The 27,402-nt window shown below is 38.6% G+C and overlaps 1 protein-coding gene across 5 annotated transcripts in view; it reads left to right on the plus strand.

Annotated features, from left to right (window-relative positions):
* Positions 1-27,402, plus strand: part of ehbp1 (EH domain binding protein 1) — a 130,067-nt gene that overhangs the window by 52,095 nt on the left and 50,570 nt on the right. For all 5 annotated transcript variants that reach the window (XM_059520272.1, XM_059520273.1, XM_059520276.1 and 2 more), the window contains 5 exons: positions 12,350-12,528; positions 13,975-14,023; positions 20,308-21,186; positions 22,623-22,664; positions 22,756-22,896. In XM_059520272.1, the coding sequence (XP_059376255.1) occupies positions 12,350-12,528; positions 13,975-14,023; positions 20,308-21,186; positions 22,623-22,664; positions 22,756-22,896 (1,290 nt within the window). The remainder of the gene's footprint in view (positions 1-12,349; positions 12,529-13,974; positions 14,024-20,307; positions 21,187-22,622; positions 22,665-22,755; positions 22,897-27,402) is intronic.

The following is a 27,402-nucleotide window of genomic DNA, read 5'->3' on the forward strand; positions in this document are numbered from 1 at the left end:
TTCCAGTGCACTTTCACGGGTTTAAGGTTGGGAAAACACGGTTACGGGTTGCCTGGAATGCGGCATCATACTAGACTGAGGCTACCTTTCCTCGACTTCTCCCCAACGTGACGTCATCACCGAGTTGCGTAAAAAAAACGTTAATACCAAAAACTTAAAAAATAGGTCTTTAAGACCATTTTTGAGACATTTTAAAATGATATACATATCTTGAGTGATTTATGTACCCATTAATTGAAAGTGGTGGTTAACCTGCAACATGGCCTTTAAGTCGCTGGGGTATATTTTTAGCAGTAGCCAAAAAACATTGTATGGGTTAAAATTTTCGATTATTCTTTAAAATCATTAGGATATTAAGTAAAGATCATGTTATTAGATATTTTGTAAATTTCCTACTGTTAATAAATCAACACTTCATTTTTGATTAGTAATATGCATGGCTAAGAATTCATTTAGACAAATTCAAAAGTGATTTTTCTCAGTATTTTGATTTTTTTTCTCACTCAGATTCCAGATTTTCAAATAGTATCTCAGACAAATATTGTCAGATCCTAATAAACCATACATCAATGGAATTTTATTTATTCAGCTTTCAGATGATGTATAAATCTCAATTTCGAAAAATGTACACTTGAGACTGTTTTTTTCTGGTCCAGGGTCACATACAGTATATATACTGTGTGTGTGTGTGTGTGTGCTCTTGTATTTGTGACATATCAGGACACAACTCTGTATAATGACATGGGTATGACACAGGTATTACAAGGAGAGGGTGATTTATGAGGACATAACCCATGTCCCCATTTTTCAAAACGCTTATAAATCATACAGAATGAGTTTTTTTGAGAAAGTAAAAATGCACAAAGTTTCCTGTGAGGGTTAGGTGTATGGTTGGGGTAGGGCCATAGAATATACAATTGTACAGTATAAAAACCATTACGCCTATGGGATGTCCCCACTTTTCACAAAAACAAACATATGTCTGTGTGTGTGTGTGTCTATATATATATATATATATATATATATATATATATATATATATATATATATATATATATATACATACATATATATATACATACATATATAAATAACCCTTGTTTGTCCTGAATAATTCATTTAAGAACAATTAATTTGAGTTGGATCTAAGATCCATTCCACCCCTGAGTTTTTTTTTCAGACAGAGTGGGTTGGTGGTTGGGTGGGTAGTTGAATGGTCGGGTGGGTAGGTGTAGAGTTGTCTTGTTTTGTTTTAGGTCTTTGTGTAGTATGTTAGAAAATATGTGCATATGTCTGCATGTACATTGTATGTGCATGTATAGGATTGTCATGTTTATTGTGTATGCAGGTGTATGTATAAATATATAGTTAATAACTGCAAAAAAAAAAAAAAGTTGCATATGAGTCCCCCATTTGAACTCAGTGTGAAAGGATGGATCTCAAAATCATAGTCATTGTTGGAAAGGGTTCAAATACACAAAATGCTGGTAAACCAAATAATTTGTGGGACCAGAAGGATTTTTTTATGAAGAACCACTGACAGTTTAACTGTTCATGACAGACAAGCGTCTCATGAGACCACAAGTGCTGTGACTATCCGCAGACCACAAGTGCTGTGATTGGTCTGCTAGTATTATATATAAGAATAAAATACATTTTACAGTATATATACTGTAAATGTGTATATATTTTTTATATAAAAAGCATAATTTATCATGTATTTTTCATCAGATTTATTTCATATTTTTCAGCTTATAATTATTTTGTTGTGATTTTTTTTTTAATCATAATTCTTTCTTGTGAACTAAATTGATGTAACAATACTTTTTCCTCTGCCTCTACTGTAAATGACACCACTTTTCTTAGTCGTTTCAAAAAGGCGGCTTCAATTTACAAAAAACGCTGCCAAGCTCGTTTTTCCTGTTCCATATTTCACCCCGATCCAGTTACCCCTCTGAACCCAGGGCCAAGGCTGGAGTAACACAGTTAAGCCCTGCTTGAGGCCTGGTTCCGCTCCTGTGCATGGACCGCCCGTCCCCTCAGAGAGGCCATGAAACCACTACTGACAGAGGGGCAGTAAGACCCCAATACTGCCCTCATAATCTGTGAAACTCTACCAGAATAATCTCCCTCAGCCGGCCGTCTACCGCTGAGTGATGCAGGACAGAACCTGAGAATCTGAGACGCTTTAAGACCTTAAGGCCTCAGGACAGAGAGAGAAAACTCTTAGAGCTTTTATCTTTGAAATCTCTCCATTAGATGAAAATATAAATAAAGTGAGGGCTATTTGGGCAGAGAGAGAGCTCATCTTCCTTCTCAAAGCATCTGTGAACGATGTTTGTGCTCTAAGAATGTCACAAGCATCAGTGTACTAGCTTTACCTCAAGATAACTTTGCCCAGGTGTGTGTTTTGGCTCAGTGTACCTACCCTGATCAGATTCTGGGCAAACGCAGAACTTGTTCCCCATCCAGAAAGTTTTGGACGGACCTCATTTACCTCTTAAATGGCCTCCGCGTCCCCATCATCGGATCTGTAGCAGTTCACAGCACAGCAGTTAGGATTTTACTGCTTAGAGAGTCCTCAAGCCGTCAGACCAGGTGTGTTTGAGTGTTTTGAGCCTGTTACTGTAATACTACTATCATTATCCTCCTCTCCTGCATGTGTGTGTGTGTGTGAGCTCAGTTCATGAGTTAAGCACTTGAAGAGCTCTCCAATACCCACGTTGACTTGCTACACACAGGCTACAAAGCTCTCGGTAATCTTCCTGTTGTAAGTCCTTAGTTTTATCTGCCAGGGATTACACTTCTGGCTTCAGAGAAAGAGAGAGGGAGCACGAGAGGGAGAGAATGAGAAAAAAGGCTGCGGAGAAATGAAAACAAATCTTTAGTGTAATCTCTAGAAAGAATACCTGTTTGAGTGGGGAAGTTGGCCGGCCGCAGATTGGCCAAATCGCCGTATTCTGCATGTTTGATGTGAACGAGGCAGGTGTGTGCACGTTTGATGATTGTATGTGTATGGGAGTGAGTTTGTGTGTTCTTTTGTGTACACGAGAATCAGGAGTGTGTGTGTGTGTGTGTGTTTGAGAGAGCTGATGAGGGCTGTGTGTGTGCAAGTGAGAGGTTTTAAGGCCGAGGGCAGTTTGAATGACATGGTGGAGATGGAGAAAGTAACTTTAGATTAATCTTCTCCTGGTCTCTCTTCTCCTGAAGGTGTGTGGCCTTAAACCAGTTTCAACTGGGAGAACATTTTACCCACAGTCCTCTGCATACCACCCAGCACTGATCAATAAGGGCCTGATTACTGGCCCCCACTGCCTTTCAACCTCTAAAACCATCACACACACACACACACATTATACCCCTTATTGTAGTGTTGATGGAATGTGGAGCTCTTAAAGAGGCCAAACTTGACATTGTCATTATTTTTTATTTATGCATTATTTTTGAGCCCATTCATAAAGGTTAGTTTAGCATCATAATTTCATTTTAAATGACTGTTTTCCACCTTTTCTCTGGGATGTACGGGGACTCTCTTTTACTGTACCTTTACAACTTTTAGATGTAATAAAACCCCTGTTGTATTTGGTTTAACCCTGGCATACAGGATGGATGAATATGTATGAGCTATATATATATATATCTCTCTCTCTATAAACTGTATCAGTTTGAGTCTTGGTCGTTTTAAATCCCTGGCGCCAAGATGCTCCTCTGTCGTTCACGTAATTACGGAAGGTGAAACATAAATCCATAGGGGTGGTTGTATTTATTCACGCACTTTAAAAATATTAATTTGAAGCTTCTTTCTTTTCAGATTCTTACAGCTTTATCATAATAGGCTGTATATTAACTTATTGGGAGAAAAACGGAAATCAGACATTTGAGCGCTAACATACAGTCAAAATGGCATAATCAATAACACCCCGCGAATATTTGACAGTTAGATTTGTAGTCGAATCAGGCTCCTCGAATCAAAGCATCGATTCGTCAGCTATTCGGGGTCACCCCTATTATTATTATTATATAATTTTTTCAAAACGTAATAAAATCTTGAGCTCTAATGTAATAACAAGTATTACATGATGAAAAATGTATAACATTATAAACTCACCAAAAATATTGTCAAAATATTCTGGGTTCCAGAATTCTGATGTTGTTAGTAAACTAAAAATATGGAATATGGATTATAAACGAGTATATTCAGTGTAGGTATAATAAGAAGACTTGTTAAACATAACTCTAATAAAACAGCTACAGTAATAGTATAGTAAAGAAAATACCCACAAACAAATTATTCTAAAAGGAAATATATATTTCTTTTCAGAATTAATTTGTACATGAATGGATTAACCCTCTGGAGTCGATTAACGCAGATACGTGTTATGAGTCATTTTCTCCTGATAACCCCGAAAAGAACTTAAATTACACTTTCAGTTTTAATCATACAGATAAGAGCAATACATTAATCGAATCTGTAAAGGGTCTACTTTTTTTGTATACAGACATAACAACAAAACTTTGTGCAACTTATAAAATAAAGATAACAAACAAGGTGTGCTGTCTGCAGCCTTTGTCTGCGCTGATCTTCATTTACAAACACGTCATTAAAATGAACTGTAACTCCGTGAATACTCAACGAAGAGACATGAGACAGATATCTATAGAAAGCTTGACATGTTTACTTTTAAACTAAACAAGTGCCACCGAAAACAAATATTCTGTGATAAAGTAATCCATATGAAAACAACGCGATGTCTGTTTTTCACGTCTCTCCCCGCGCTGAACGCTCTATACAGATTCTAATGTTACAAACTGAAGCGCGCGGCTTGAATACGCCCACACAGAAGAAAAAGCAGCGAGACTGTTCTTCAAGGGATTTTCCTTAGTTGTCAGTTATAATCATCAAAAGTAAAAGAAATAAAAATTTGAAATATATCAGTCTGTGTGTAATGAATGAATATAATATACAAGTTTCACTTTCTGAATGGAATTAGTGAAATAAACTTTTTGATGATATTCTAATTAAATGACCAGCACCTGTGTGTGTGTGTGTGTGTGTGTATACACTCACTGGCCACTTTATTAGGTACACCTTACTAGTACCGGGTTGGACCACCTTTTGCCTTCAGAACTGCCTTAATTCTTTGTGGCTTAGATTCAACAAAGTGTTGGAAACATTCCTCAGAGATTTTGGTCCATATTGACAAAATAGCATCACACAGTTGCTGCAGATTTGTCGGCTGCACATCCATGATGCGAATCTCCTGTTCCTCCACATCCCAAAGCTGCTCTATTGGACTGAGATCTGGTGACTGTGGAGGCCATTTGAGTAAAGTGAACTCATTGTCATTTTCAAGAAGTCAGTCCATTCCTTGTTCAAAGTCACTTAAATCCCCTTTCTTCTCCATTCTGATGCTCGGTTTGAACTTCAACAAGTCGTCTTCACCACATCTAGATGCCTAAATGCATTGAGTTGCTGTCATGTGATTGGCTGATTAGCCATTTGTGTTACCAAGCATTTGAACAGGTGTACCTAATAAAATAGCTTGTTTGTGTGTGTGTGTGTGTGTGTGTGTGTGTGTGTATTTTATTCAACAGTGATGCATTAAATGGATCAAAAGTAACAATAAAGGCTTTTACATTATTACAGAATGTTTGTATTTTAAATAAATTTTGTTCTTTTGTGACTTTCTATTCATCAAAGGAAATGTATCACTGTTTCCACAAAAATATTAAGCAGCACAACTGTTTTTGACGTTAATAATAATAATAGGAAGAAATGTTTCTTGAGCACAAAATCAGCATATTACAGTGATTTCTGAAGGATCATGTGACACTGAAGACTTTGCAGTCATATTAATTATATTTTTAAATGTATTAAAATAGAATATAGTTTTTCAAAATTTTAATATTTCACAATATTACCATTTTTACTGTATTTTTGACTAAATAAATCCAGCCTTGCAGAGCATAAAACAATTCTTTTTAAAATGTAAAAAAAAATGCTTACAGACACCAAATGTTTGAGTGGTATTGATTGTTAACAAAACACAAAAATAATTTATTTTGAACAATGCAACCAAATGTTCATTCCATGAACAAAACAACACAATCTTCATGATATTTTCTTTAGTCTTCTACAGGGAAAAAAATATATTATACAGGTGTGAAATAAGAAACGCTTGAGTAAATCATTCATAAGTTTTTTGTGAACTGTCCTGGCTACATTACACACCCATTTTTCTTTCCTCAGAAACAAGCGTATAAAAAAAAAAGTAAAGGCATTACTATTATTTAAATCTTTTTTTGTGGTTTCAAAATCCCCCTGGCGCACCTGTGGTTGTGAATCACTGCATTTAATGTGAAGAAAACATGGCATTTGTCAGAGAGTTTATCGTTCTCTCGCTGGTTGCGTTTTTGTGTCTTTCATTAGCTTAAGTGTGCGTCTCGTCTCATCTCTCATGCGTGATTCCATTTGATGGTGTTAAACATGCCACAGTAAAAGCCTTCCTTCCTGGCTCCATCGATCCCGCTTCACACTCCGGCCGACGTATTGACGTGGGTGTGTTTTGATCAAGGCCTCGTTCAGATAGGGGTGACTTTGTAATTATATTCGTTTTAATTGCTTTCGCTTATCAGGGCTCTCATCTGCCAACGAGACCGTACCGCCGCGGACAACGATCTGACGGCAGAGCACACCTGATGTTTCCCTCTCTTCCTCTCCTCATCCCTCTCTCCCTCCTTCTTCTCACAGTATTACTGCCGCTCTGCTCTTAATGAGTTTCCGTGTGCATTGCGAATTCATTGATAAATGACAGCTTTATCAGAGCAGATCGCTGAACTTCGCCTCCTGTAATTTGTTTTGTAGAGGAGTGTTGTCTAAAGCAGATTAACGCTGTATAGATTTAGTTTTTCCTGCTCTCATCCCTGCTTTAACTAACAACGTCGCTTTTTAACACAAAAAAGTCTTTTGTATGTTGGTTTGCCTTTGTTTCTCATGTCTACATTCGCCTCAGTAAATCACGTTTTTTTTTAGGGTTTGTTTAGCGTGGCGGTAATTTGAAGGTTGTTGTTAAGTTCGGTGTGCTTTGCCAGAAATGTTCGCATGCTGATGATGTTTAGCATTACATTGATTTGAGTATTTCGGTATGTTTCGTGAATGCCTGCCTCCCCCCATCAGAGAGGTAATGGCGTGCCAGTCGCCTTTTTTGCTTTTCAATACTGTTTTTTTGTGTGCGCGCGTGTGCAGGCCTCACTAGATAAAGCTCATTTACACAGTTCAGAGTTTTAGGCTATGCCTCTTCGGCAGTGTTTTCACCGCTTCTAATGTTAGATTACACCACATTACACATGTATAGCACACGAGCACGTGCGGGAGATTTGCTCTTGCTTGTATCCTCCCAAATTTCCTTATGTTTTAGCGAGTGCTGTTGTGTTTAAATTTTAAAAGCCTTGTAGCTTAGCATTGGAAACAGGCCCCGGAAATGTGATTTAGTCATGCTCGCATATTTTGCAGTTTTGTACCAGGCCCAAAAAACTCCCCCTCAGCCTCAAGCTTAGGCAAATGAACTTCACTTGTTTCTGTAAGAAAACTTGGTAAGTTTGTAATGCAAAATGATGAAATTCATATGAAAGTGGGGTCGTTTGAGTAGAGGTGAAAATATCTTTCTTTGTCTTTAAGGAAGCAAAAGATATGAATACTTTTAAAGTTACAATCTTTTTTTATTCTTTTTTTTTTCCTAAATTCATACATTTCTGATCTGGAAGATTGTATTGTGTTGACGACTTCCTGAATCCTTCCTTATTTTGATCTTTGTCAGATAGCACAATCTCTTCCACTTCAAAACGTTGCATATTGGAGAGGCCGCTGCTTTGTGATTGAATTTCCGTGTGGGCTTCAGTGTTTGCCGTTTTAAAATGACACTGTTTAATTATAATAGTAATTTGACATTACTTTATGCATTTCTGTGGCGTCATGTTTCGTACGAGTTCACATTTTTATAATGGAGCTTTTGATTTGGTTCAAAGCTGTTCAGTGAATCGTTCACAATTGAATATCCAAGATAATCAGAAACAAAAGGAAAGCCAGATACAGAGACGCACATTTAGGGACAACTAAGTTATTTGATTTAAGGTTTAATTGAATAATTTAAAAGCGATTACAGGAAACTAACACATTGGTACAAGACCGTAAATAATTTAACTAATTGAAGCTCCACTTGACGAATCAAATGACAGTTCCAACATCTGAACTGATGCAGTGGGTCAACTCTTGAAGACCATTGTATGATGTGTGTTTAAGAGAGTTATGAGAGTGCTGACCTTGTGAATGTGTGTGTGTACACACATACCATAGAAAGATTTTGCCACAGGCATCTTAAGTGGATTACAACTTTTAAAGAGTATGTGTGATTCAAAGCTTCCTCTGTTTTGGTACCTTTTTGTTTGTATGTGTGATTGCATCAGTTTAATGAACTTTTATTTTTCTTGCATTTCAGATGTCAATTTTACAGAATGTTTTGGCCCTAGATGTTTCAAGTTTAAAATGTTTAGTGTGACTGCATGAAAATGTCATTTTTAAGAGCATATTAATGAAATTTGCAAGGAATGACAGTCGATTAAGAGTTTTTTTTTTATTGCTGGATCACACTCTCAGATCTTTAGTTTTGAGCATAAGACTGCCATTCTGATCACATGACCTCTCCTAGTTTCTCTGCCAAACTCTTTCTCCCCATCTTCTCTCTCACCCTTCATCTTTCCTTGTCTCATTCAACACAGATTAAGTTTTCCCCCTCCTCATCTCTTTTTACCTTCTCCTCCCTCCTAGCCCCTGTTCTCCACCATGTGTCAGGTGTGTGTGTACATTTGCTGCCATCATGAATAATGAATATCTTTTCTGTCTCCGTCTTATTTTTGGCAGATGTTGAAATGTGCTGCATGATTTTTTTTTTTTTTTTTGCTGTTTTGTTTTTTCCTTCCTTTTGTGTGTGTGTGTGTGTGTGTGTGTGTGTATGTATGTGTGTGTGTGTGTGTGTGTGTGTGTGTGTGTTGGATAGTGATGAATGCAACTTCATTTTAATATGTTCTGTTTGTGGGAAGAAACGGCACTGTAATCCTGTCCTCAAGCACAGAAACACGCCGCTGCCAATCGTTTATTTTTCTCCTCCTATACACCTGCTCCGGGCAAGACAGCGCAGCGTTTGATAAGTACATGCGCTCTATATGACACCAGAAATTCCTGTCAGTGTTGTTTCAGTAGATACATGCAGTTTAGTAAGAATGTGCACTCGGTGCCGTGAATGAAGGAAGTTCTGATGTTTTGTTGTGGAAGAGTTCAGTGATTGACAGGAGAAGTGTTCAGTATAGTTTACCCCTGAACCCTGTATTTTACAGTGAAACAGTATAGTTTACATTAGAACAGTTTAAAAGTTTACATTCGGAAAAAAATTAAGCACTTTACACTGTTAATTCAGTAGTTTATATTTGAAAAGTGGTTTACATCAGAACAGTTTAAATGTTTACCTTAAAGCAAGCAGTTTTTTGAAACCTTTTACAACAATGCAGTTCAGCAGTTTGTTTAAACAACAATTTAGTTGACTTAATTCAGTAATTATTTACAAACAGTATAGTTTACAATCAAACAGTTCAACATTTTACATTTAAACACGTTTTTGAAACTGTGTACAATAGTAAAGTTCAGTTGTTGATTTTTAAAAAGTGTTCAGTTTATATATTAAGTAGTTTATATTTGAAAAACATGGTTTAAAAGAGAGCTTTTAAGTTTTATTTAAAAAAGTTTTTGAAACCTTTCAGCGGTTTATATCTGAAACACTCAGTTTGTTTATATTTTTAGCAGTTTGCATTTGAAATGCAACAGTTCAGTATATCTGAATAGAACAGTTCAGCAGTTATATTATATATTTGAACATCACAAGGGAAAATCTCAGTAGTTTACAGTGAATACTTCAGCACATGTGGCATTTTAGCAAATGGGTCATATCAGTCATTGAGAGTAAAACAGATAGACGCTTTAGGATCAACCCACCTCACAGAGGTGTAGGATGAATTAAATAACAGCCATGGTTCCTGGGAGTTAAATTTTGTCTTGGTGTGTCAATGTTACTGTTTTCCTCCTGCCACAAAGGTGCTACAGGGTACTGTTAGCCTAAAGAGCTGAGTGCCCCTAAACGGCTGTTGTCTTCTAATTGCTTTAATAGCACCTGGCCGGTAATCCCAGGTAATTATTGAGCTGAAATTAGACAGCTACTTCAAACATCTCTTAAAAGGAGCAAAAACTGCCCGAGGAACTTGCAGCTCTCTCATCATGCATGCCGGAAAAGTGACATGGAAAAGTGGTTGTGGGTTTGTATTCGTGTGGAGCTTAATGTGTTTCCCCCCACCCCCATGTATACTGTAGCATGTGAGTGTATGCAGAGAATACTTAGTCAGAGAATACTATGTAGTCTGTTCAGTTCATCACACTTTGTTTCTGCTCTGGGTGAATCACTGTAGTTGATCTCTGATTGAATATGAGACCCTTCAATAAGGGGAACAGGCTTTTTTATAATTAAATGATTAAAGCAAGACACTTGAATTCTAGTTTGAGGTCACTTAACCAAAAAGGAACAAAAGATGAATGAAACAAAATTAAATGTTGTACATTAAATGTAAATGTAGATGACTGTGAAAACACATTTCATAACATTATACAACTATTTCCCTTCATGGGTGCTTACTGTTGTGGCAGCATCTTGAGCATTGTTATCAATCTGTTTGTGTGTGTGCTTGTGTCTTTAGAGCAGAAAGGCTCTCGGAGCCCCAAGGGCCCCTCACTTGACTTTTCCCTCCTGCTCTTTCAACCTTAACCTTTCAAATTGTGCAGACAGATTTATAAACGCACAAATAACACACTTGCCCTTAGTGGCATTCGTTCGGATCTTAGCATTTAATTGTGATAATTTAAGAGGCAAGTATTCGAAGAATTTAACGGAAGTTACAGCTTTGGTGTCTAGCCAGTCTACTCAAACCACACCTTTAGGATGTCACGCTTCCCCTTATAATATCATTGTTCTTTTTTTTAGTTTTTGAGTTTTGGTCTGTGATTTACATAAGTCTGCTCTGGGCCCCTCACAAGCATTTTTTTTAAGGTCTGTGCGTCCTTGAATCCTCCTGCCCTAGCAGATTCTGTCCAAAAGGGGGCGTTGTTAAGCTGCCGTACATGGGTGATGTATAGCGCTCTTATCAGGGGAAAGGCAGCATCTCTCTTCCTTTGCACACACAGATCCATACAGATACCTGTCCTATGATAATGTATTTCTGCAGGATGAGCACTCTTTTATAACATGTTAGATTTGTATTTAGATGTGGAATCTATCAGGGCTGCATTCATCAGATAGCTGCAAGTTTTGTCTCAGGCTATTTGATTATCGTTATTAAAAAGTTATTGTGAGGGGGGGAAATGCGAGGGCATGCACCACAGAATATGAATTCAGAGCGATACAATATCCGTAACATGGCGGCTCCGTTTTTAACGGGATTATGTCCGAAAGTGGCCAGACTCCTGGTGCGAAGGGGTTCTGCTGCTTTGTGTTCCTGGATTTGCGGGATTAGAATTCTCGTTCCTCCGTTTAGTTGGACTCTTAATACAGACTGATACAGCTTCAAAGGCTGGTCTTTATTAATCATGTGTTTACATTATCCATGGTCATACACTCCTTACAGACCAAAGCTCTCATTAGAACGAGCATGCAAGTCTTTTGTGTGCATTTTTCTATGTGTGTGTGTGTGTGTGTGTGTGTTTGTTTAAATTAGAAAGAAGATTTCAACAGAGGCTACTTTCAACAAAGCTGAGCTTACAAAGCTAATTGGAGAGAGATGGATTGGATCTGATGTTCTTGATTGGAATTTAAGAAAAGAGGGACAATAAGAGGGTTGTATGTGTGTGTGGGATAGAGAAAATTAGTGTGTATTTGAAAAATGGTCAAGGCTTGGTCTAAATGAGTTGTGCCTAATTTGGTGTACAGTTCATGTTTCCATATAATTATAAAAAGAGTTGTGTTTCTCTAATTTGTTTCCCTTTTCTGCATGCATCATGCTACACATTCCTTTTGTGTATAATGAAATAAAAATAAGTTTCTTTCTTTAATTATTTTAACATATTCAATACATTTTAGAACATTGTTTCTATTAGTGTTTTGATTGCTAAATACACTGTGAGATGTGTTGATCCAGATGTCTGTTCATTTCCAAGTCAAAGCTGACATGACATTAATTTTGTCAATAATTTGAATGTCAGTAGTACATATTAATCTCTCTTTTCTACAACCTTTCCTATCTTTCTCCTTTCCTACAGCCCAGTCCAATTCCTAGTCCTGTTCTTGGTGGGAGGCCGAATGCAAGTCAGTCCCTGTTGGCCTGGTGCCGTGAGGTCACGAAAAACTACAGAGGCGTCAAAATCACCAACTTCACCACTTCCTGGAGGAACGGACTGGCATTCTGTGCCCTGTTACACCACTTCAGACCCGCCTTAATGTAAGCCAAGAATGAAAACACACTTTTATACATAAGTCTAAACACAGGAAGTGTATCTGGAGGTGGTTCAGTCAGCAGTACCCATGTTAAGCACTTGGGGTGCTGACACAATTTACCCCACTTTAGAGATAGCTCACCCAAAAATGAAAAATGTCATATCGTCTTATGTTTCACACGGTGACATGATGAAACCATTTCAATTAAATGGTTGTATACACTGCCAATTAAATGAATATTTTTTTTAATCTTGGGTAAATTTCCTTTAACATAAAACAAATTTTACCTGTCATGTGAAAAATTCACTTTGACATGCAGTAGCATCAAAAAAAAAAATCACTCTGCTCATGTGATCTCTCAATTGCAGTGACCAAAAAAATTACAAGTCAAAAATTACAAATTACTTCTTGAATTAGCCTCATGACACTGGAGATTCACTGTTTATTTATTATTGATCGGTCATTTTATTGTTAAGCTATTTTCAGCTGTTGCCTTTGATCAAAATAATCATCAGATGACTCATAAACCTCTATATAATTAATAGCGACAGGCCTAAACTATATGTATACACAACTCTCTAAATTCACCTCTCTCTCTCCCCCTCTGTGAGAATCTCTCTTTGTGTGGGGGGTCTAATATGGTTTCTGATGGAGAGTTTTTAATCCCTCTGTCTTATTTCTGAACATTTCTGTGTCTGGTCTCATCAGGAATGACTCAAATCCTCCTTAATTACTACACTTACAGCAGATTCATCACAGTGCTGACAGCGCCACGGCCAACCACCCTCTGGGTTTAGCAGACGCTAAAGTACCAGGAATCTGCCTGCCATCTATTTAAGGCAGATATCGACTGATTTATTATCTTTGATGTTTTTACGAAATATTTGCATTGATTAACATGTGCCAAGTCAACATTTTCACACAAGATAAGAGACAACCTGCTGTTTGCTTCATGATTTGTCTTTTGTTCTGTTCAATGACCATTATTCCAAAAATAGTAAATTTATTCCTCTGTTATGATTTTTCTGTTGATGTAACCAAGAATTAAGGCAGAAATATTACCTAATATTATTGCAATATACTTTTCACTTTTCCCAATTTTTCTCACAAATCCCATTGAATAAAATGTACAGTATTACTAGCTGAATTTGCAGTTAATGTCCATTTTTAGAGTAGCCCGCTTCTGTTTCCCCTGCTGAAGAGTAAAAACCCCAGGGACACAGTGGGTGGGGTGGAGAGTGAGAGATGAAACATTAAATGTGTTGAGTGGTTGAGTAAAAGTGTGTGTGTGTGTGTGTGTGTGTGTGCGCGTCTAATTTTGCTTGCACTCACACACACTCTATTAGTTGTGTTGATTGCAGAGCTGTGAAATTGCATGTTACAGCCATTACATGAGAGGCATATTTAAAGCTAACTCTCTCTCTCTCGCTATTCTTTCCCTCCCTCTTAGTGACTACAAGGCTCTCAATCCTCAAGATATTAAAGAAAACAACAAAAAGGTAAATGCTACACACTCTCTTCCACTCTGTTTGTTTGTGCATCAGTAATCCTCCTCGTAGGTGATTTATTTTGTTATAAGTCTGATTCACTCCCACCCAGCGTTCTCTAATTGCCACTTTCAGAATGCGGCTCCCCCTGCCGACACTGATGGAAAGAGGGTATGTGTTTGTGTGGATGGAGTAAGTCACCTGGGAGTCGTAAGATAGCATCATAATTCATAAACATGCTATAGATGAACTTTACAGGCTTCTCTACAGAGAGAGCAGGATAGAGACAATCAGAATCAGAAAGAGCTTTATTGCCAAGTGTGTTTGCACAAACAAGGAATTTGTCTTGGTGTTTAGAGCTTCCAGTACAGAAAATTCAAACAAAGTGCAGACATATATAAATTGAGAGAATAGACAATAAATTATAAATACCAATAGTAATAAAAAAAATACAGAAAAAGGAAAAATGTCCATAGACAGCACTGTGAATGCACATATGTGCTATTTACAAAAGAAGGTTTGATGAGATATTTACAGATGTGCAGTACTGAGGTGTGTTATGTGTTGTTCAGATGGGATATGGCCTGTGGAAAAAACTGTTTTGGGGCTCAGTGCTCTCTGTAGCGCCGGCCGGAGGGCAACTTTTCAAAGAGAGAGTGGGCTGGGTGTGAGGGGACAAGAGTGATTTTCTTTTCTCTGGATATGTAAAGTTCTTGGAGGTTGTGTTGAGGGGCAATGGGGAGAGAACACATCACTGAGGAGCTCCAGTGCTGATTGTGATAGTCCTGGATGTGAGTTTGCCCAGCCTCACTAGTTGCTGCCTGTCTGTCAGGAAGCTGGTGATCCACTGACAGATGGAGGTGGGCACGGAGAGCTGGGAGAAGGTCAGGCATGATGCTATTGAAGGCCGAACTGAAGTCCAGTAATAAGATCTTTGCATAATTCCCAGTTTTGTTGAGGTGTTGAAGGATGTAATGCAGTCCCATGTTGACTGCGTAATTTACAGACTTGTTTGACAAACTGGAGAGGATCCAGCTAGGGTCAGGTGATGTCCTTCAGGTAGGCCAGACATGACATGAGACCACAGACATGAGAGTGAAAGGTATGTAGTCATTACCAAGCTCTCAGAATGCATCAGAAATATCTCAATTTGTTCTCTGAAGATGAACGAAGGTCTTACAGGTTTACAACGATATAAATTCAGTTGATCTTCACAAACATGATGGAACCTTAAAAAAAAAAAATCAGATATAATCTGTTGCTTTCCACCACTCTCATTCCTCTTTTTTCTTTCACTTTTTTTAGTCACTTTCTTCTCTCTTTCTCTCTGTATTGTTTTACATTATACTTTGTTCCATCCATTTTTTTAGAGCGTGAGGAAGGTGTGGATATTGCTGTCAGCTCTCAAATGCCTGTTTAAATAAACCGCCAGGTGGCTGTGCCAACAAAGATTACTCCAAGCATCTCTCTTCCTCTCTCTCAAAACACGCACACACAATGCACAGCAGCGCACAATACGAAGCAAATGTATATTTGCTGAGGAGTTGCTTCCTGGATTTGTTTGGAATCTATTCGGATTTGTGGATGTATAAAACTTAATTCCTCTGTAATTCCGCTCCATTGAACGATCACTGTATTCTGGAGAGCTGCAGATTAACTCTTATTTCAGCCCTCAGATTAACTCCATTTAGACTTTATTAGATGTATTTAATGTGCTCCTCGCTCTCTCCTTTCCCTCCATTCCTTTCATCTGTCATCACTTTATCCCTACACTTAATACCTGCAGTCGTTTCCTGAGTTAATTTCCTGCCCTCTCTCATCCTGGGACTATCATATACTCAGTTTTTCTCTCTGTGACACAGCGAAGAGTGCGTCCTCTCGCTCTCTTTCAACAATAAATGAATATCCCAAACTGAGGAGGTTAAGAGCACTCTCTACACAGCCCCAAACACACACATTTATATAAACTGCATTCATTTCCATGTGATAGAATCAGCGCGACCCTCTCTGGCCCAGCCGTGATTGCAATAATCTCCACTGAAATATGATAGATAAGAGCAATCAATAGCAGAGGGGAGAGGAGAGGATGGTTTTGTCATACAGGCAGTGAAAAGAATTATTTTCTCTGTGTGTGTCTAGAGAGAGACTAGCAGTAATTTCCCATGATATCTGATCTGTGCGCGCACATGTGCGCATGCGTGTATGTGTTCCTGTATTCCTCGATAAATGAGCGGACAGGGGGGAAAGCCCCTCTGGCTGTGTTTGTGATTGACAGCGATGGATACCTCACAATCATTCAGCGATGCCATTCACAAAACAAAATGCTTTTCATTGTCCATTTAGCACGGGGGAGGGGCTGGCTGACTGGAGCAGGAAGGGAAAGTCTTAAACACACAATTACACAGTTCACACGGGTTATTAGTGCTGCTGCATCATTTATACACAGAGAGAGCAAACAGAACACTTTATTTAGTTGAATAAATGGCTTTTGTAGTTATTAACGCAGTACATCAGAAGCTTGTTTTTGGGCTAGTATCATCTGAACGTCTCGTTTGGTCACACAGAATGCTGTTTACATGGTGTATTTATTTTAATCAAGCATGATTTGTTGTTTTGAAGACTAGAGCAATGAGACTGAGAGACACCTTTCTTGTTTCCCTTTTTTTCCTTCTCCCAGGCAGCTTGATGCTCTCTGTATTAGACATTGATGCATACCATAGACTGTATAAAAACATGGATGTATTGACCTTGATGTCACCCATTGGTTTCCGAATAGCATTTTTTTAAGCCAAAAGTGGACGGCAGTCGTCATCTTAGCAGCGCATCACCGCATGATACTACCAGATAATCGAAAATGGGCAAAAAGGCAGGAGCTAGTTGCTGAAGCCACACCCATCTAGCTCGACGGCGGTGACAGCAGCGGCAATCCACCTGTCACTCAAGTGTCCGCGCCCTTAATTATGCAGAACTTTAAGGCTTAACATAATTTAAACGGATGAAAAAAATTCACCCCCTCACAGTTGTCATGAAGGGCAAAAAAATTTTTTTAACCAGGCTGTAAACATGTTTTTTTCTGCTGTAAAGTTGGCCATTTTAACATGGGGAGTCACGGCCAGGTGATGGATTACAGTTTAAGTCACTTCTTTATTGGCTTTACGAGAGAGAGTGGGAGGATGCCACTTGATGCATACACTCTTTATAATATATGTAATTTAATAGAAAATAAGAATTATAATGTAATAAAATTAGTTTTTATCATTTTTATTCATCAAATTTTTTTCCATATCCTTTATTATTATTATGTGTTTTATACACAACCAATAAAAAGTTTGATGAATATACGTTTAAATAAATTAATGCTTTTAATCAGTGATGATGCATTAAATTGATCAAAGTTGACAGTATAGATGTTTATAATGTCTCTGTTTCAAATAAATGCTATTCTTTTGAAATTCTCTTGACATTCATAAAAATCTCACTTTCGGGCATCCCAAGTTCGACCTTGGACCTTTCTCAAGTTCAACCATGGACCTTTCTCAATCTCGCTCATCCCCACAACCCATCCTCCCCTGTCCCACTTCACTTCCTGTCTAAGTGACTGTCCTGTCCTAATAAAGGCAAAAACACCAAAAATAAATGTAAAAAAGGCAATAAATTATGTTTTTATGGGTAATAAAAGCTTAAAATTTTGGTTTTGGGAGTCCCCAAAAACAGGTTAACATGCATGCAAGGCCAAAAAACATTTTCATTATCTTATAATATGCATTTATTTTTAGCTTACTTACTCAACGACTCCCAAACGATACATTTTTCCAAACCCCTCCTTTGCGTTCTGTAATCTGCTGTGATTGGCTCGACTGGTCGATTTCATTTCCATTTCATAATAAAAGTTGGGTTTGTGAGTGCTACTTTGTTTACAGCCGTTACTGGGGAAACCGCTATTTTACCAAAAGTGGCACCTAGTGGGAAAGAATGAATTTGCTTTTTCATTCAGACCAACAGGAAAAGACCAACAAGTGGACAGGCAATATGATAATGTTTCATGTTGACATCAACGTGAAATGGGTTGGGGTTCATTTTAAAAACTCTTTAAAAACTTTATTTTGAGAGACTATAACTTTATACACAGTGCACTTTCAGATTTAAAACTTTGCATGATGTTTTCATTCACTTGATTTGTTACACACTGCATGAAAGGTAATTTTCAAAAATAGGGGCATTTAGGTGTAGGGGTAATAATAATTCAGTAATCAGTTACTGTACACTGTATTTATACTCCAAAAAATGTCACGTTGCTAAGCTTCTAAAACATACTGTCCTGTCAAAAACTTTTTTTTTCCACATGTGAAAAAGTATTTCGATTTGTGCCACATTCGGCTGTAGTGTGAATGTAGCTCAAGAATCTCCATCAGACACTTTGTTTCATTCGTTCTACCAATTGTAATTTTTTTCTTTAGAGTTAATACCCAAACAACACATACCTGCAGACCCCCCCCCCCCCCCCCCAATATTCATTCTCCCTTTTTTCTATTCAGCTGTCTGTACCTTACATTTCCCTTGCTCTGCAAAGGTCTACATCACCATCGCTATTGTTGGCCTCCAGCAATCAGGAAAAAGAGAATGAACAAGAAAGAAAGATGTGATTAATTGTAAATTGAGAATCAGCTTACCTTTGATTATACCTCCCCTTCCTTTCTCTTGCTTTCTCTCTCTTACTCATGCCAATAAAGGGAACAAACCTGACAAAGTCAGTAAATGGGTAAGCGACAGAGTTTGAGACAATAGTCAACACTCATCAGCAGGGTGAAATTCTCTCGGCCATCAGCTCAGCTCTGATAGTGGCTCTGATCAATTGAATCAGGGGCGAGACAGAAGGCTAATTTGTAGGCTTTTATTTATACTGCTGTATTCTCAAATTCTTAAGAGAAAGAGAAAGTAACTTTTCTTTCATTCGGTCGGTGGATTACGGCGATAATGTCAGCCAGTTTACTTTCACTTCTTCCCGTTTCTGTCTCTCTCCCTCTATCTCCTGATCAGGGATTGAGTTTGGCTGTTTGATTATCTGCCTGTTCTCCTCAACCGGACAAATCAGTACAATTATACTCGCTGCCGAGAGAGAGAGAGAGAGAGAGAGTGACGGAAAGGGGGAGAAAGAGAGAGAGATGGAAGGAGGGCGAGTGGGAGATGTATGCGATAAGACTGAGGCAGGATTAGTTTAGTGTTTCTTGGTATCGTGCTCTCTTATCATGGAGAACCATCCTTGACATTAGCTGTCACCGCCTGCCGCATCCTACTGATCCCAGCTTGTCTTATCCCAAATCTAATTCCTGCATGCACCCTACACCCTAACTGCCCCCCCCCCCCATCACCCTACAAACTCTATTCTTCCCTTTTACCCTTTACCCTGGCATTCCCCTTTTCCCTTCATCCTATAGCTTGGCCTTCCATCCCACCCCTTTAACCCTACACCCTACCATTCATTTTCAGCCTTCACCCTCCACCATGTTTGTCTCTTTCACCTTTATGCTACCATTTCCTCCTTAGCTTTCAACGTATACACTACCCATCCCACCTCATATTTATTTCACCTTCACCTTTCCCACGACACCAACCCACCCTTTCAACCTTAATTAACACCCACTATACTCCAAATATGTGTAGAAATTTGTTTTGATAAATCTATAAAGGTCTTCTTCTTTTTTTCTTTTTTAAAAGCAGTGTTAATGTTATTTTAATTTATTTATAAAGCCATATAGACTAACCCAGATTCTTTATTTATTCACTTTTAATTTGATAGAATTTAAGTTAATTTGATGAATGATTTGGAAAATTTTATTTTGAAGATTATTTATCTCATCTCTTTTCTGTCAATAATTTTGTCATGTTCTATCACACATTCTATTGTTTATTCATTTATAATTTATTATTTGTTTATTTATTTATTTTATAGAACAATTATTTATATTATAGAATTCTGATTTAGTTGTTTTTTTAATTTTGAAGAATTATTGTCTGACCCAGACTTACTTTAGTTTTGATTAATTTTGATACATTTGGTTTGACAGTTTATTTCTAGTTTAGTTTATCTTAGAAAAATAAAGTACATTTTACTCCCTATATTCAGCTATTTACCCTTCAGCAACAGTGTTAATGGCTCTGCGAAGGACTGACACAACTGAAATGAAATCAGTACTTTTTTCCCTTTAATCAATCCTTCTTTTTTTAAATCAATTTTTATTTTATGCCTTTATTTTCTATACTTTATTTTAAACATCATCTGTATTTTGTGTATGCAGGCATATGATGGCTTTGCCAGTCTGGGAATCTCTCGGCTTCTGGAGCCGTCTGACATGGTTCTACTGGCGATCCCAGATAAGCTGACGGTGATGACGTACCTGTATCAGATCCGTGCGCATTTCAGTGGAGAGGAACTCAATGTTGTGCAGATCGAAGCCAACAGCAGTCGGAGCACATACAAAGTTGGAGACTTTGAAACAGATACAAACAGTTCTATTGACCAAGACAAATTCTACGCAGAACTTAACGATATTCACAGAGAGCCCACCAGTCAGGGTGCCGCAGCAACCAATGGTGGGCATGGTGTTCAAGAAGAGCAGGAAGTGAAGTCAGTCATGACAGTTGAGATATGTGGTTCTCTATCCGCCTCCCCAGGGGAAGTTTTAAAAGATGTAGCTCAATCTTTACGGGCGACTACAGCAGACCGTGACTCTCCAGCAGCTACAACGCTCACTGAACCTCACCCACGACCCGCCCAAAGCACCAGAACCAGCCTGGAGACCTCCACCAGCCAACTTCCCGCTGCAGAACAGAAAAAACTCCTCAAAGCCGATACACTGGACATGGGTGATCTGTCTCACAGGCTGGAGAGAGAAAAGGAGAGAGGCCAGTTGGGTGGGTTGACTGCTGCTGACACCAGAGACTCCAGGGAGCAGCACAAGACCCCACGCCCTGGTGAAAGACAAACTCAATCTGGGTCGCCCACGTGGCAGACCGAGTCTTCTCTAACGAGTGCACACAAACTGGGCTTCACGTATAACAGAGACACTGATCTTATCAAGAAGAAGAGAGCGAGTTTGCGCCACTCTGAATCTGACAGCACCTCAGACAGCAGTGCCCAGACAAACCACACACACACACCTGCTAAACTCACACAGGTAAATGTCAACACACACAAAATGTCTATCTATCTATCTATCTATCCATCTATCTGTCTGTCTGTCGTACTGTTTTTTTGTCATTATATCATTGCATGTATCGTTCTGTCATTTTATAATTCTATATATTGTTTTATCATTCTTCTGTTCTATCATTCTACTATTCTATCATTCTTTCTATTCAACTACGATTCTATATATTATTCTTTGTCATTCTATTAATTCTTTCTTTCTCCCTAAGGTCAATAAACCTTACATCTGAGAATCTTTTCAAAAAATTTTGTTTACTACTCTACAGTTTAATTGAGTTTTTTTAATTTTAATTGAATTTTAGTTGAGTTAGAATCATCATTTTTTAATGTCACACATAAACCTCCTCCCCAAGATTCTCAATAACCTGGAAATATCAAGGAATTTCAAAATTTACTAGGAAAGTCATGGAAATAATTTCTACCATATTTATACTCCGTACCAGAGTGTTTAACTGATTAGAAATGACACTTTGTATGTGTCATGTAAAAAGTATTTAAAACGTCACAAACGACAGGAAAAGTCATGGAAACATTATGGAAATTCATTGGTCAAAAAGTGTGAGAATCCTGTTGACCATTCAAAATGGCCAAACTGCACAGGACCAATGGTCCAAAACAAGCAAATATAAATACACAGACACGGTAACGTTAGGTAACGAACTCCGGTAGATATGCATGCACGTTAAATGAATAATGCCCTGAACACTACCAACAGAACAGCAGTTACAGCTTAAACGAGAAAAGCTGCCATATAAAATCAAAGCACATAAAACTGTTTGAAGCTTTTTACATGTTTGATATTTTTACCATTTTGTTTGACGTCTGATCGGCACAGACAGCAGCCGCGTGTCACTCGGAGTGGCATGTCATTATGTTCGGGCCATCCCGCCTGCAGCTCTAATACTGACACGGGTTATAGCATGTTCCGCATGAGAGCCTCTCCTCATCTATACAGCATACTCACACATACACACACACACACACTTGCAGGTATTGCCGCACAACCCACTTTTATCACACTCTCGCCATGTATCACTGTCATTCCTTCCACTGAATAACTTTCTGGCTTAGATTTGTCCTGATTTTGTTTTGACATGTCATCAAAACCTCAGCTGTGACATGAGAGGTGCGTTACCATGGTATACCATTTTTTTGGCACTTTGTTTGGTTATTTTACACCCGTGATGTTAACCATGATCAGGAGCAAACGTCAGTCTATCTTCTCTCAGCCATCAGAATCACCACCATACCAATCAGCCAATCAGCTGCCTGCTGGAGCCCGTAATGAGCATGCAGAGCTTGATAGTGTTAGGAAGAGATTCTAATCTAACTCTCACAACATATAGGGTGATAGGGCATCCACAGATTTCTTCTTATGTTATGTTTTTTTCCATGTTTTTTCAGGAAGTTGTACCCGCCCCAGTGTCTAACACCAGTGACGAGAAGGTGAAACGGGTCATGCTTATGCAAAGTGGTTATACAAGGTAGAACTTTGTTACACTCAAAATTGAATGAAACCTGTTTCTGTGGATTGCAGAAGGTCCTGTCTCGTCAAGAGGAGCTGAAGGAGAGGGCCAGGCTTCTATTGGAACAGGCCCGTAGAGATGCTGCCATGAAGGCTGGAAACAAAAGCACCACTAATGCACAGTCACCAACACACACTCCACAGATAATTGATGTGAGTTCACACACACACATAGACACTTTAGCTTAGAACATTAACAGTCATTACTCAAGTCAAATTATTTGGTGCTCAAAAAGCATTTCTCGGAAATACTTTACAATAAGGTTCCATTTAAATTTAATTTAATGTGTCTTTGCTTATTAAGAGTATTCATTTAAACTTTTGAATGGTAGTGCATATACAGGTAATTATAGTTATGACTAAAACTCAAACCCTCCTGTAAACGTTAACCTTTCAGTATTTTTTTATGTTTTAGTTGTGGATTTTACCAAAATAGTTTTTTTTTTTCCCCAAATATAACAATTCTTGTGGCAAGCTCTTCCTTATACATATTTATAAGTGCGTATACACACTAACATAAGTTCTTACCACTATTTCCAACTCCTCTCAGGATGCTCCCGTCAGACAGGAAGTAATAGAGAGTAATATGATTTTTAGCCGAGAGCCTGCATGCTAGAGTCTCTCATTTCACACAGGACAGGTCTTTAAGAGTTACTCGAGGACTCCAGGTAGTGATGTAGGAAGTGACCAGTCAGAGAACATCAAACGCTAAATAAACATGCTCTTCTGAGCTCAGTACTGCAGGGTGGCTGACACTTGATGTTGAAAAGCTCAGGCCACATCCGAATAACATTTCAGTTCTCCTGACATCCTGTTTTAGAGGAAGAATAGTGTGAACGCAATGGCATAAACATACAGAACCACGGAGGAGGGGTTTTCAGGACATGATGAAATATCTGGCGTGTGGCGGATTAATTCAGACCTTTTGCTGTATGAATTTTAAAAGGAAATGAGATGCCCTTGAATGAAATGCATAAGAAAGCAAAGAACGGGAACAAGAAGGCACCTCAGTGTGATGCTGTCATAAATTAAAGTTATTTTTATTTTTTAAGAAAAATATTTTATTTCCTCATAGTCTCTCTCGTCTGCAAAAGTCCTCTGCGCTCTGATGAAGGGGAGATGGTCCTCATCCCGTAAATTACCCACGAATTAGCGTCTGTGTGTGCGTTCACAACGCCTCCATCCCAAGGACGATGTGCTAATGAGGCTTCAGTGCATTAGCGTGCCGGAATATTGAATTGTTTCACTTTTTAATAGAAAACATTGATCAAAAGGGAGCGTGGCTTGGCACGCTGGTAATTGTTAGTGATTTAGATTAGATTAGTTGATGTCTTGTTTTGATTAGTAGGCCCTGTTATCTTATCACTGGCCTCTGCATGAAGCTCCTCCACTAAGAGACTTTATGCTTTAGCATGCAGAGGGAATATTTTAATTAAATTAAGACTTGCTCCATTCTTTCAAAACGGAGATCGAGATGGAGGGGTGAAAGCGAGGATGGATGAGAAAGAGAGAGAGAGAAAGTGAAGTCATTGGGGTGTAGTGAGCTTTTCAGGGAAAAACAGGGAAGATTTGAATCATCTTACAGTTAATATTCAGCTTGATATTAAGGTATTTACTGTGATTTTAATTGAATAAATGCTGCCTTGGTGCAACTAGCCCTTCAATATCCTGCCCCAACTTTCAACTGGATAATTGTTTGTCATAAAGGACTATTTTAATAAAAAGCACAAATTCTCCATGTGTACAATATTGTTAGCAGTTAGCATACAGACTTGATTGTGTGTGAGCGTGTGTAGGATGGCCAGTGGGCCAGTCATTGTCCTTGGTCAGTGGTGTGTTTCAGCAGGCCCATCAGTGAGCCCACCCCTCTCCTCAGAACTGCTCTGTGTGTGTGTGTGTGTGTGTGTGCGTGCGTGTGTTTCTCTTGTTCTTTTACATGCCATGTTAATTGTGCTCCATTGCGCTGCAGTGGCTCTCTTGTTTTGATCTTTGCCACCAGTGTCTCTCTCCCTCTATCTTTCTCTCTGCTTCACTTTCTAATTCCTGCCCTCCTACTCTTTGCTAACTCTGTGTATATGAGTGTGTTTAGGCCTTTGATAGTAGGATAACGGTTTAAATTGTTTAGTAGTGGCCATTGTACTATGGGTAGGTGGCCTTCACAATCCATTAGAACCAAACCACTGAGTCGCTCTCATGTTCTTCACCCCCTGGTGAGAGCAAATCGCTAATTAATGAACAATTAGAAAAAGCACAGCGGCACAATACCCCCTTCATGCTAGTATTCACATACACTCTTAAATGAATGTTCCAGGTTTAAGTTAAGTGCTATTGACAACATTTGTGGCATAGTGTTGACTGCAGCAAAATAATTAAATCTCATCCTCATTTCTTATCAAAGGCAAATATAAGGCTAGTAACGCACTTACAGAGTTATTCCAGAAGTTTTAAAAGATGCAATGTGAATCTCATTTATGTATTTTTATTATTATTTTTTAATAAAAGCACATGCATAATTTCATTTTCAATTGAAAGGTCACGTACATTATCTTTCTTGAAGCAGACATACCTTTCTGTGTGGTTGAACTTCTTGTTATTCCCGTGGGTGGATTGTTATTTTGGTAACATTTCTGCATTTTTAGCTTTTTGAATTGGCTTATATATAATATATATAAATATATATATTTAGTAATTGTGTGGTTTAATTTTTTTAAAATACATTTTTACAATTTGTTAATAATTTAAAGTAATTTTAGTACTTTAAAACTTTATCCAACTTTTTATATTTTATTTTATTCCAGCTTTATTTCAGTTAATGAAAAATGATTTTAATAGTTTTAGTTAACAATAACAACACTGGTTTCCACCATGCAAACCATGTGTCCTGTCTGGATTAGTGGAATTATGTTCTCATGCAAACTGTTATAAAATCTGGTCTAATTTTACTTTTTAAAGTGTTTCTTTTACACCAGGCTTGTTTGGTTGCAATTTTTACTGCCTGGACCTGTTGAACTCTGGATTTTTAAACTGATGCTTGACTCAAAATGTTTGTGGCAGTTACATTGTCACAGTTGCTTCTATACATCTTAACTTATACAGAACCCAGAACATTTCTCCCCCACTTAATTTCACTCTTTCATAGACAAAACCTTCAAAATAAAGTGAAGCCAATCTCCCCTCTGTTTCCATTTCCTCTTTTTCAGTCCTCGATAAAGAGAAAGTGGGGGAGTTAGTGCGATAGTGAGGGGAAATAATTTTTATTTATGTAGACCTTTAAATCATAAAAGGGAGGGAGGTAGGCAGAAAAAGGGGACAGTGCGTTCTTCAGATTTTCTCAAGCATTAGTTGATCAGTGCAGTAATTTCACAGCGCTTTGGCCAGGGTAATTATGGAGGGTACGGTGAGAGAGAGAGAAAGAGAGTGGGAGAGGGGGAGGGAAAAGAGAGGGAAAAGATTCCAGGTGAGCTTCCTCGTGTTCACTGGCTCGTTATGATTAGTTTAATTGGACTGTGTTTGATTTTTACCGACGAGGCCCTGCTTCACCCTCCTGACTCTCTTCTCCGTCCTCTCTGTGTGACAGTGCGGTGACTTTTCAGAGCCGCCCGTGACCCTCCCTCTCAGAGAGAGACGGAGCAAACCTTTGAACTCATGGCGGCCTCCCTGTGCGCTTGTGTGTGTGTGTGTGTGTGTGTGTGTGTGTGTGTGTGTGTGTGTGTGTGTTTTGAGGCAAACCGCTACCTCTGTCATGCTCATTTTCAGCCTCGTTTAACTGCAACGTTAAACGTGCTATCAAATATGTTGCTTTCCCTATGTAAATCTGTTGTAAGTACTAACACACCACGTACTGCAGTGATCTCTTTCTATCTCTCTGTAGTCCACAGTCGTTAGCGTCGGCCCGCCTCTGATGCATGAGAGTCAGTGGGAAGGCCCGGGGAAGACCAATTGTCCCAGCAAGCACCAGAGACTCAGAGTTAATTGGGCCAATTAGGCCACAGTCATCCTCCTGTTCTCTGTTCTTTGGGTCTGACGCCCTCAAACGATTCTCTCAGACTTTCAAAGGAACCGTGGCAGCGCCTTCCATATGCATTTTAACATGCTGATGTGACTACACAGGCTCTCTCGCGCTGCATTCCGATTGTCTTTTTAGTTTGGAAACCTTTCTTTTTCCGGTGGATTCTCGTCTAATGAAACAGAGTGGATAGAAGGTAGTTGAAGGGCTGTGTATGTGGAGATCAAAGCGGTCGGTTGGAACAGAGAAACTGTTAGACAGAGAGAGAGAGAGAGAGAGACGCCCCTCCAATCTCTTCATGAGTTGTGATCAAGCCACTTGCTCTATCCAGCATTACGCACACACAGTCATTTCTCAGTGGGGCTGTCTCCTCTTTTTTTTCCCCCTTGTCTCTCTCTCTTTCCACCACAACAACCTCTCCTTTCTTCTCTTCCACTACCTCATTCCTTTCTCTCTTTTTTCTACCGCCCTTCAGTTTTTAACTTAATTCATAAGTCGGTCTCCTATGAATAAAATATGAAGGATAAATGCATAAAGTTTAAGTTTATTTTGATATGAAATTGCAATTGTTTAATCCAGTTATTTCAGTTAGACTGAAAAGTGTTTGTTTAGAGAGAGAGAGAGTGCTAAGAGGGTTTGTGTGTCTGTCTGAA

This window comes from Carassius carassius, chromosome 32, assembly GCF_963082965.1.
Source record: "Carassius carassius chromosome 32, fCarCar2.1, whole genome shotgun sequence".
Lineage (NCBI taxonomy): Eukaryota > Metazoa > Chordata > Actinopteri > Cypriniformes > Cyprinidae > Carassius > Carassius carassius.